Source organism: Microcaecilia unicolor, chromosome 5 (genome assembly GCF_901765095.1).
Source record: "Microcaecilia unicolor chromosome 5, aMicUni1.1, whole genome shotgun sequence".
NCBI lineage: Eukaryota > Metazoa > Chordata > Amphibia > Gymnophiona > Siphonopidae > Microcaecilia > Microcaecilia unicolor.
The window spans coordinates 344,569,239-344,581,687 of NC_044035.1; the positions used below are offsets into that span (position 1 = coordinate 344,569,239).

Sequence of the window (12,449 nt, forward strand, 5' to 3'; positions counted from 1 at the left end):
AACCACATAATGAGAGAAACCATCTGTGGCCTATCTCAGAAGCCAGCCAAAGTTGTTGAAGGATATCCACTCTTCTTAGTACACTTGGAGGGGCATAATCGAAAGGGGTGCAAAAAGTTTGCTGAGGACGTCCACGCAAAACATCCTGGTGGAGGGGCGGGAAAACCCTTATTATGGAAACAAGATGGACGTCCATCTTTCGTTTCGATAATACGGTCGGGGACGCCCAAATCATGAAACAGCAAAAGTAGAGGCTGACAAATGCACAAACCAATAGGGAGATAATATCAAAAACCAGTTTATTCAGAATATTCATATCAAGGACCCACACGGTCCGTGTTTCCGCGCCAAAGCACCTGCCTCAGGGGTCACAATCAACTTTCTCTGAGAAGAAGCTGATAGGCTTGAATAATTCCTTTATGTATGCAAGTTAATCCACAGAGAGAACAAAAGAACAGCCAACCGATCAGCAAACACTGTGTGATCTGACAAATTTAACTTCGTTTTCTTGTATTGTCACCAAAAGTAACTTCTTGATTTTCTTAGATACCAGATGAGAGATACTGTTATTTATATTTTCCTGCTAAGAAAATCAAGAAGTTACTTTTGGTGACAATACAAGAAAACGAAGTTAAATTTGTCAGATCACACAGTGAAAGATCCAAAAAGCGACCTTTTGAATGGCAAAAAGACTCCTGATGCAGGCCAGATAGGCCGAAACACAGCTGTGTCGAGTCTTGCTCACTGACCATTCTGTTGTATTTTATTTATTATAATTTTTTGCTCAATAAATTGGCCTATTGGATTTTCAACTGAAGCATCGTCTATTCCATATATAATTTTTGGTCATCTTCGCTGTTTTTGTTTTTTTGTTCACGATTTTGCGAAGACTGGTTTCTTCTGTTTTTTTGCATAGAATTCGGGGGATCAGTGCCTAATCTATGCGTGAGGATTTATACCAGGTAAATCCTCACACCCAAAGTTGGGCACATTTTATTTTTTTGCGCCCAACTTTTGACACCATTTACCTAACCTAGTCCTAAATGTGCAATTTTCAACTTATTGTTTTTAAATTGATTTTATGAGCACAGAACTGTCTGCAATGCAAACTATTTGGTACCAGTGTTTAACCAGGATGCTTAAATGTATAGTTTGCAATGCTTGCTAAAATCATCGTAATAGACCTCTAATCATTAGTATTTTGGAGATTATCAGGGGCATTTTCGAAAGAGAAGGGCGCCCATCTTCCGACACAAATCGGGAGATGGGCGTCCTTCTCTCAGGGTCGCCCAAATCGGCATAATCGAAGGCCGATTTTGGGTGCCCTCAACTGCGGTCCGTCGTGGGGATGACCAAAGTTCATGGGGGTGTGTCAGAAGCATAGTGAAGGCGGGGCGTGCTTAAGAGATGGGCATCCTCAGCTGATAATGGAAAAAAGAAGGGCGTCCCTGATGAGCATTTGGTCGACTTTAATTGGTCCATTTTTTTCACGACCAAGTGTCAAAAAGGTGTCCGAACTGAGCTGACCAGATGACCACCGGAGGGAATCGGGGATGACCTCCCCTTATTCCCCCAGTGGACACCAACCCCTTCCCACCCTCAAAAAAAAAGTTAAAATTTTTTTTTGCCAGCCTCAAATGTCATACCCAGCACCATGACAGCAGTATGCAGGTCCCTGGAGCAGTTTTAGTGGGTGCAGTGCACTTCAGACAGGTGGACCAAGGCCCATCCCCCCCTACCTGTTACATTTGTGGTGGTAAATGTGAGCCCTCCAAAACCCACCCGAAACCCACTGTACCCACATTTAGGTGCCCCCTTTCACCGCTTAGGGCTATGGTAGTGGTGTAAAGTTGTGGGGAGTGGGATTTGGGGGCTCAGCACCCAAGGTAAGTAAGCTATGCATCTGGGAGCAATTTGTGAAGTCCTCTCCAGTGCCCCTTAGGGTGCCCGGTTGGTGTCCTGGCATGTGAGGGGGACCAGTGCACTACGAATGCTGGTTCCTCCCACGACCAAATGGCTTGGATTTGGTCGTTTCTGAGATGGGCGTTCTCGGTTTCCATTATCACCGAAAACTGGAGACGACCATCTCTAAGGACAACCATCTCTAAAGTCGACCTAAATGTGAAGATTTGGGCATCCCCGACCATATTATTGAAACGAAAGATGGGCGCCCATCTTGTTTCAATAATACGGGTTTCCCCGCCCCTTCACAGAGCCGTCCTGCGAGAATGGCCCCAGGAAAACTTGGGCGCCCCGTTCGATTATGCCTCTCCACATAAACATAAGTTGTGCCTGCATTTTTCTTTCTGTGTTTCTTTTGTGTAGATGTGATCCATTGTCTTGGCTGATGAAACTGCCTCCCCTGATGGCTTAGATACCAGTCGATGAAAAGAACAGTCATTTTGAGACAAAGATGCATACTTATTGATCTAGGAACCATCTTCAGTAATGACAGTAATTTTGTAGACAAATGGTTACTCAATAATGAAGCAAATTATTTAAAATAACATTGACATGTTTTTCCATGTCCCAAGAAGTAGGAGGGGACTGTTGAGAGCCCCATGTCAAGATTTCATGTGCAGTTTGAAGGAAAAGATGCAAGGAAATACTTGAAGCTTATAAATTGGCACCCTCAGAAGATCAGAGAGAATGACAAGGGGACAAAGTTTGTCCCCATCACCACAATCTCTATCTCTGTCAGCTCTGACCCCATCTGCAGAAGCCTCAAACAGTTATGTAGTACGACACCAGAGATATAGAAAGAAATGCATTTATTCCTGTATTGTGAAAAATATAAAGGTGGCACGTGCCAGAGACGGTGTTAGGGGAGTGTGACTGACTAGGGTAACTGCCCTTGTACCCTGACCAAGGAGAGCCCCAAGCCTGCTGGAAGCTGAAGAAAGTGCAGCCTGGTTTTTCCTCCTAAATTTCTGTCATGTCTAACGTTAACTTTGGCAAGATGTACGTTTCGGATCTGACATACTCTAATTACAAAATAGAAAAATATATACTTTTTTTCCCATCCTTTTTGTTATCTGGTCATTTTATTTTTTAAATCATGTTGGTCTCAGGCTCTGGTTTCTGCTTCCCGCTTAAGAAAGCTTCTCCTGTCCATTTGACATCTCTTTTTTTGCTTATTGCAGCATTCTATACAAGCGTTGTGTCAGAGGAGACAACGAAGCACGCTCACCTTCACAACGGTCTTTCTAAAGACCTCCCTTTATTGAGGATTTGCCTTCATCAAATAGTTCTCAAAAGCATTCGGCATTAAGACTCCTGATGCAGGCCTAACGGCCGAAACACGACGTTGTGTCGAGTCTTTATACCTCAATAAACATCTTTATTATTAGATATCCTTTCAGTCTTTGGAATCCTTGGTCGCCCTCCCACTTTTATTACATCTCTTTTCTGTCCATGTCCACCATCCATCTTCCATTTCTGTGTCCCCATCGTCCTCCACATTCAGCACCTCCCTCCTGTATCCCTATACTTCCCTTTCCAGTATCTTTCCATATCCCCGTATCCATCATCACCTCCCTATCTCCCTATCCTCTACCCCTGTGTCAAAAAAAAATCTCTCTTCTGTGTCAGCATTGCCCCTCTGTGTCCATATACTATCCCCACACATCATCTCCCCTTTGTGTCCCTGTTATCCGCCACATGCCCCCATCATGCACATCATTTCTCCTCTGTTTCTGTTACCTCCTTGTGTCCAGCTTCTCCCCCTCTCTTCCCACACCCCTTCCAGCATCTGGCTTACCTACCTGCTCTATTTCCCTTTCTCCTTCCTGCCGTGGGATCAGTATTTGATTCCCTCTTTCTTCTTCTCCTTGGTTCAGCATTTCTTTCCCTTCCCTCTAGCCCCCCCCCCTCCTCCCATGGGTCCAGCCATCACCTCTCTCTTTTACCTCCAGCCACTCCCTCCTCCTTCTCCCCTCATGGGTCCAGCCAGCACCTCTCTCCTTTCCCTCCAGCCCTAACCCTACCACCTCCTCCTATGGGTCCACTTCAGCCCCCCCTACCCCCACTTCTCCTTTCCCTTCCATTTGTCTCCCCTCCCTTCCTCCTCCCCGCAGGTCTTGCGTACAGGTCCCTGCAGCCAGCAGTGATTCACAGTTGGAGGCCATCTCCGTGGCCTGCCTTCTGCCCTGTCTCACCCTCTATACTGCAACTTCCTGTTTTGATGCAAATGACAGATGAAATTTAATGTGGACAAATGGAAAGTGATGCACATTGGGAAGAATAATCAAAATCATAGATACGTGATGCTGGGGTCCACCTTAGGAGTCCGCACTCAAGAAGAAATCTAGGTATCATTGTAGACGATACACTGAAATCTTTTGCCCAGTTTGAGGTGGAGGTCAAAAAAGTAAACAGGATTTAAGGAATTATTAGGAAAGGGATGCAAAATAAGACCAAGAATATTGTAATGCTTCTGTATCACTCCATGGTGTGACTTTACCTTGAGTATTGTATTCAATTCTGGTCGCCATATCTCGAAAAAATATATAGTGGAATTAGAAAAGGCTAAAGTGGTTAAGGCTCTTCAGCTTCGAAAAGAGAAGCTGAGGGAAGATATGATTGAGGTCTACAAAATCCTGAGTGGTGTAGAATGGGTAGAAGTGAATCGATTTTTCACTCTTTCAAAAAGTACAAAGACCAGGGGACACTCAATGAAATTACATGGAAATACTTTTAAAATAAATAAGAAGAAATATTTTTTCACTCAAAGAATAGTTAAGCTCTGGAACTCGCTGCAGGAGGATGTGGTAACAGTGGTTAGCGTATCTGGGCTTAAAAAAGGTTTGGACAAGTCTTGCGAGGTCACTGCTTGAACTCTCGGCAGTCAATTTGGTGCTGGGAAAAAAAGGTCTGCAGCAGCACTGGGAAGGAAAGAGGGGGCTCTTTCCAGCCCCTAAGAGGCCACTAGACCACCAAGGCATGATGTCACAAATAAACAATACAATGTATGGCATGGTATACTACTTACAATGTCAACACAATACGTAATGGAATATTATAATTGGTAGTGAAGGGTAAGGCAAAGTTGCATCATATAGATGGGTAAGAAAGTAGGAGGAGTTAGAAAGTAAGGTGATTGATTTGAAGAAAGTTGCACGTGAGGTCAGAGAGATGGTTAAATATTATCTCAGCTAGGGTAGGAGTGGATAAACACGTCCCGCTGCAGTATGTGCAGCCCGAGTCACTCCTTGTGTGTGTGAGTGAGACTAACAAGTTAGTTACTTGTTATATGTTTTAGAACTATTTCCATGTAACTTGATTGTGTCCCTTAATCTTTGCACTTTTTAAAAGAGTAAATAATTGCCTTCATTTCTACTCGTTCTACACCACTCAGACTTGCGCCTCCTTTTTCCGTGCAAAATCCAAACCTCCATGCATTATTTCCTCCCCTGGCCTAACTCAGCCTCTAGTAGAATACCGTTAAAGTACGCATGCTGTGAAACAATGGGTGGGCATTTTTCATAAGGCCAATTTCCACAGATAAACACTCTTTACCCACAGAAGCTATGAAAATTGACCTGGTGGGAGCCAATGGAGCCATGAACCAAAAACAAAGCAGGGGAGCCAAGGCAATTCAATAATCTTCTGGGCAATCTAGCTAGGAATACATTTCCCTAAAGGTTTTTGTTCAGATGTTATTAGTATAATATTTATGGTTATCTCTTCCTGCCTCTTGTGCTAAGTATTCTTTAGGGTTTTTCTGAATTTCTAGTTTCAGTTTTGTAAGGACTTTTTAACATGTGCAAATTGTATTCCCCGATATTCAACACTATTTAACTGGTCAGAATCGGATGCTGGCCAGTTAAGTAATGTTTTTGCAGCGAACTGTGAATATTCAGCGGGAGGTTATTGAGTCCGATATTCAGCTGGCAATGGGCAGTGCTTTGATTGCCCTGATGCTTGTGTTAACTAGTGTCCAATGTTCCCATCAATCTGTTCCCATACGGGAACATTGGACACTAAAGGGTTAAACCCAGATATTCGTGTGCGGTTAGTGCCTACTGCTAAAGTGGCCATATCGCACAACTTATGTAGTTTAGCGCAGATATTTAGCGCCAGACTGGAGGAGATTAGCAGGTATATCAGACTGCATAAATAGCAGTCCTATATTTAACCGCTATAATGTAACCAGAGAGATGCTGAATATCAGCTTAACTGGGTAAGCGTTTAGCAGCCAAAAAATACTGGATGTTCAAAGCATGCCAGTCCCCAGAAATGGCCTGGTGTTGACTATCCGGGTTTCTTGCCAACATCGTGCAGTCAAAGCACTGCCTGTCACCAGCTGAATATCAGGCCCAGTATTCATAGGTTTATGTTTGTATATTTTATTTTTGTTACATTTGTACCCCGTGATTTCCCACTCATGGCAGGCTCAATGCGGCTTTGGAGGGTTAAGTGACTTGCCCAGAGTCACAAGGAGCTGCCTGTGCCTGAAGTGGGAATCGAACTCAGTTCCTCAGGACCAAAGTCCACCACCCTAACCACTAGGCCACTCCTCCACTGTTGCTACTATTTGAGATTCTACATGGAATGTTGCTATTCCACTAGCAACATTCCATGTAGAAGTCGGCCCTTGCAGATCACCATGCACCATGTGGCCACGCAGGCTTCTGCTTCTGTGAGTCTGATGTCCTGCACGTACGTGCAGGACATCAGACTCACAGAAACAGAAGCCTGCGCAGCCTTCTACTTCTACATGGAATGTTGCGCTAGTGGAATAGCAACATTCCATGTAGAATCTCCAATAGTATCTATTTATTTTTCTTACATTTGTACCCTGCGCTTTCCCACTCATGGCAGGCTCAATGTGGCTTACATGGGGCAATGGAGGGTTAAGTGACTTGCCCAGAGTCACAAGGAGCTGCCTGTGCCTGAAGTGGGAATCAAACTCAGTTCCTCAGGACCAAAGTCCACCACCCTAACCACTAGGCCACTCCTCCACTGTTGCTACTATTGGAGATTCTACATGGAATGTTGCTATTCCACTAGCAACATTCCATGTAGAAGTCGGCCCTTGCAGATCACCAATGTGGCCGCGCAGGCTTCTACATGGAATGTTTGCTAGTGGAATAGCAACATTCCATGTAGAACCTCCAATAGTATCTGTTTTATTTTTGTTACATTTGTACCCTGCGCTTTCCCACTCATGGCAGGCTCAATGCGGCTTACATGGGGCAATGGAGGGTTAAGTGACTTGCCCAGAGTCACAAGGAGCTGCCTGTGCCGGGAATCGAACTCAGTTCCTCAGTTCCCCAGGACCAAAGTTCACCACCCTAACCACTAGGCCACTCCTCCACCGTAGCCCCCCCCCCCCCCCCTTTAAGAGGCTTACCTCCCCAGCCCAACTGTGACCTTCCCCTGCCTCCTCTGTCAGTACTTCCTGCCCTCCTCAAATTCAGGACAGGAGCAAAAAGAAAAATCAAATCTTCCTCTCCCCTCCAACACCCCCCCCTCCCCCCCCCCCCCCCCCCCCCCCCCCCCACCGCTCACTTCTTTTCTTACCCGGCCACTTGCCTGACTCGCAACCTCCCTAAGGCTCCTTCCCCAGCTGTTCTGAGCATGAAAAAAAAAGAGCCACTGGTATAGAGCCACCTGCTGCAACACTCACTCACAGGCTCCCCCTGACACACTTCCTGCTGCCGTTCTGGCTTTTTTTTGCTTGTATATCATATTCTACCAGGCATTCGCGTCTAGGGCTGTTACATTTTTCCATTTGTGGATAACCAGCTTAAGTGCTAAGATTGCTATAAATGTCTGCCGCATGCCTTATTTACAGCAAGGAGCACTGTTGTCTATATAGAGGGGGGGCAGTGGCGTGGGAAGGGGGGGTCCGCCCCGGGTGCATGTGCTGGGGGGGGGGGGGTGTCGGCTCGCTGGTTCTCTGCTCTTTTCTGCCCCGGAACAGGTTACTTCCTGTTCTGGGGCAGAGAAAGCAGGGAAGCAGCAGAGCCGACACAGCTCCCAGTGACGTACACTGGGGGCGGATCGGCCCTCCCGCCTGCCCCCCGCTGCAAGGTAGGGTGCGTTTCAGGGGGGGTGCGCTACGGAGGGGGGTGCGCCATGCCCTGCACCCGCCCCGGGTGTCAGGCACCCTCGCTACGGCACTGGGGGGGGGGCAAGAATCTAGTGCTTTTTGTAAAGCTTCCTTGCCTCTTCTGTTACCTTGTTCTTGAAAGCGTTCCTATTGCATAAAGCTCTATGCTGTTTGAGTTGGAAATCTGCACAATATTTTGTACCAGCATAAACCCCCAGATTCTAAAAGGTCGCCCAAATTTGGGCATTGATCCCAGCCTGGCACCCAAAATAATTAGTTAATGGCTCCAATGATTTAATTATTGGCGCTAACAAGCACTTAGGGGCCCCTTTTACTAAAGCGCGTAGGCGCCCACGCACGTCCAATGCACACAAAACTGGAACTACCGCATGCCCCGGGCGGCAATTCCATTTTTGATGTGCGTCCATAGCACGTGGTAGAAAATATTTTGTGTTTTCTACCGTGTGGCGCTTACCCAGCAGTAATGGGCAGTTCACGCGAGCTGGTCACTTACCACCCAGTTAGCACGTGAGACCTTACCGCTAAGTCAACGGGTGGCAGTAAGGTCTCGGGCCAACAATCGACACACGTTGGTTTTAATTTTGCCGCACATCCGTTTTTGGACACAAAAAAATCCCCCCCCTTTTTTTCCAGGGCGTGCTGAAAAAATGACCTGCGCGTGTCCAAAACACGCACCTACACCAGCGCAGGCCACTTTTAGATGCGCCTTAGTAAAAGGGCCCCTTGATCGGCACTAATTATGATTTGAGTGATGATCTGGCTACTCGCTATGCTGTAACAACAGGCACCTAAATTGGTTTGCATGCAACTCAAAAGGGGGCGTGACCATGGGAGGTACATGGACGGGTTAGGGACATTCACGAAAGATGCACGCAGTGTTACAGAATAGCGGGGATCTGCACCCAATTTGTGCAGCAGAATTTATACCAGTTTTCAGCTGGCTGAATTCCTCAGGCCCCAAATTCAGCGGCCAAAGTTGATTGGCACTCAGCGTGTTTCCATAGTGCTCGTTCTGGAGCCCTTCATAGAATAGCGTTGAGCGCCAAATTTTATCGGCACAGAATTTTTGGCAGTACAACAAAAAAAGTGGGAGAGCGACCAAGGGTACCAAAGACTGGAAGATGTATATTGATACGGAAGTTTATCAATATACATCTTCCAGTCTTTGGTATTCTTGGTCGCTCTCCCAATTTTTTTGTTGTACTGTTGTATCTACCGTGGGGCGTTTTGAGTTCTCCGTCTCTTGGCGGATTTCTTCTTACAGAATTTTTGGCACCATTTATTAAATCTGGCCTAAAATGTACTTATTTATTTAGGACTCTTCTTTTCTCAGAAAAGTACAATGTGATAGCATTAATAATCATATACTTGTTTTTGTTTTTGCATTTAGGTCTGTGAGAACACCTGAAAAGTTGAAGCTGTTCTACTAGGCATCCATGGCAACTGGGTAAAAGGAAAAGTCAACCCTGAAGAACACGGTTTACAGTTACTTCACAACTAGGCCTCAATTGCTCCAGACTCGGTTTGATTTGCAACCTCGACTTAGTCATTCACGTTGTACTTCAGCACTCACGTTTCCTTTCTATTATTGATGGATTCCTCTTGAAGATTCAAGTTTTATGCGAATTCTTACTGAATGTGTAAAGAATGCAACATCCAACTTGACTTTCTGGAAGCTAAATATGGAATTGGCTACACATTTTCCCAGTTTGTCGACATGTTGCTGACGATGCGATTCAAAATATTTAGTGTGTGAGTCTGTGTGTGTACTGTATGTACATATGTGTTCCATATGTATGTAGAGATATATGTATATGTATGTACTATATATGTACAAATACTGTATGTTAAATATACATATAGCAGATCTTTATGTAGTGGGTCGACATTTATGTACCCCTTGTGCATAAACGTCTAGAATATGGCATAACGTACAGAATACTAAGTAAATTATATGTGTCCCTCCCACATTTAGGGGATCTTTTAGCTCGACTTATCTGCAGCAGGGCCCATAAGAATAAAATGGGCCCTACTGCAGATAACTCGAGCTAAGCTTTCGTAAAAGACCCCCTTAGCTGCTGCTGTTATGTCAGGTCTATGGTTGGTGTTACTGGGGTCACATAAATGTTAGATATGCTAATACCAGCTTATGCTAATATTCTTTAATGGAATCTCGGTGCCCAGGTTCTGTTAGACAGCATGCCCAAGTTGTAACGTTACCTCCACGGAGTATCTACTATAATAAAACGCAACCTCAACGTTCTGAGGACACTGACGTCACTGAAGTCAGTCAGTCTCCCAGAACGGTTCGTGGATTCATGGTGGTGAAGCCACCCCACTGACCCGTGCCCCGCCCTCGCGTCAAACGTCATGACGTCGAGGGCAGGAAAAAAAAAACTCAACTAAACAAACAGTTCGCACCCACGCAGGGGGAGGAGGAGTAGGGAAACACACGGAGCGTGTTTCCCTACTCCTCCCCCTGCCAACCCACCCGCGGAAAGGGGACGCACCTCCAAAGCTCCGGAGTGCAAATGACTCCAGAGACCACTGTTCCCACATCCAACCCCCCCCCCCCCCCCGCGCACCAAACCTCAAAACATTCAAACTGTTCCCACATCAAACACCACCCCCCTCCCCGCGCACCAAACCTCAAAAAATACAAGCCCCGCCCACAGATTCGTACACCCCCCCCCAAAGCTGCAGCTGAAAACAAGGGACCTCCAACACCCCCCCCCCCCCCCCGCAACTACCCCCTCCTGAGACACCTTCACGTTGCTTTGCCGGCGGGGGACCCGAAACCCCGCCACCACAAGTCCTGTGTGCTCACTACGGCGTCATCTTCGGCGTTCCTAGCCTGTGGAGGCAGGGCTTCTGTGCGTCTGACGTCCTGCACGTGCATGACGTCAGACGCACAGAACTCCGCCCTGCACAGCTACCAACGCCAAAGATGACGCCGTAGTCAGCACACAGGACTTGTGGTGGTGGGGTTCCGGGTCCCCCGCCGCCAAACCAACGCGAAGGTGGGTGCGATGGGCACGGTGGGTCGGATTGCTGCGGCCGGCTGCATCGCCGTGGGTGGGATGGCGCCGGGAGGGGGGCATCGCACCTCACAGGCAACAGCAAAATGAGGAAAACCTTGCTAGCGCCCGTTTCATTTGTGTCAGAAACGGGCCTTTTTTACTAGTATATAAATAGTATAATGGACAACCCTTCTAGGAGTCATCGGTACATAGATATGATAGAGTTAAAAAGTGGGTTGTTTAACAACTGAAGTGTCACACAGGTACTGTAGTACCTGGAAGCCAGGTATTTCTTGTATTTCACATATAAATAATGTGGAGGAAAAGAATGGGAAATAGGGTCAGATAGCATATGAAAAAAATATATCCATCACTAAAGATAATATAGAAAGGGGTAATAAAACAAGAATGAGATCGGCCAACTTGTAGCGCAAAAAGAAAAATGTTCACCACACAATAAAGTTGCACTATATAAATTTAATGAACCATAGGTCGTTCTTTCAGTTCCCGAAGTAAGATTCGTCAAGGAACTAACGCATTATTATCTTCTTAAATCTCTTTAGGTTAATTTTTGATCCGGTTAATATTTTTCTCTGTACTCCAATGACGTATGCTTCAAAATAAGGACCTCTTAGTCCATCCAGTTTGCCCATTTGAGTTGGCCCGTTGTGCAATTTACTTGATCTCTGGTCCTCTCTCTCATTTGCCATGCCACTAAATTTGCGTCTTCGAGCATGCTTGGATTTCTTACTGCTTTGTCTTCTATTAACCTTCACTAAAATTCATTTCCCAGCCACCCATCACCCTGTCATTGAAAGGATTTCTTCAAAATACTACCTTCTGGTATCTTATTGAAGTCTAGTAGATCCTTGAATGTTTGCACCATAGCTTTCTTCTGGAGAACATGAGCATAAGTACATAAGTAATGCCACACTGGGAAAAGACCAAGGGTCCATGGAGCCCAGCATCCTGTCCACGACAGCGGCCAATCCAGGCCAAGGGCACCTGGCAAGCTTCCCAAACGTACAAACATTCTATACAGGTTATTCCTGGAATTGTGGATTTTTCCCAAGTCCATTTAGTAGTGGTTTATGGACTTGTCCTTTAGGAAACCGTCTAACCCCTTTTTAAACTCTGCCAAGCTAACCGCCTTCACTACGTTCTCCGGCAATGAATTCCAGAGTTTAATTACGCGTTGGGTGAAGAAACATCTTCTCCTATTTGTTTTAAATGTACTACACTGTAGTTTAATCGCATGCCCCCTAGTCCTAGTATTTTTGGAAAGCGTGAACAGACGCTTCACATCCACCTGTTCCACTCCACTCATTATTTTATATACCTCTATCATGTCT

At 45.9% G+C, this 12,449-nt stretch overlaps 1 protein-coding gene across 1 annotated transcript in view; it reads left to right on the top strand.

The window, feature by feature from the left end:
• Positions 1-10,373, top strand: part of LOC115471367 (cadherin-13-like) — a 1,126,129-nt gene extending 1,115,756 nt beyond the window's left edge. Inside the window, exon 14 of the mRNA XM_030205064.1 lies at positions 9,468-10,373. Within this exon, the coding sequence (XP_030060924.1) occupies positions 9,468-9,475 (8 nt within the window). The 3' untranslated portion in view covers positions 9,476-10,373. The remainder of the gene's footprint in view (positions 1-9,467) is intronic.
• Positions 10,374-12,449: the final 2,076 nt, after the last annotated feature.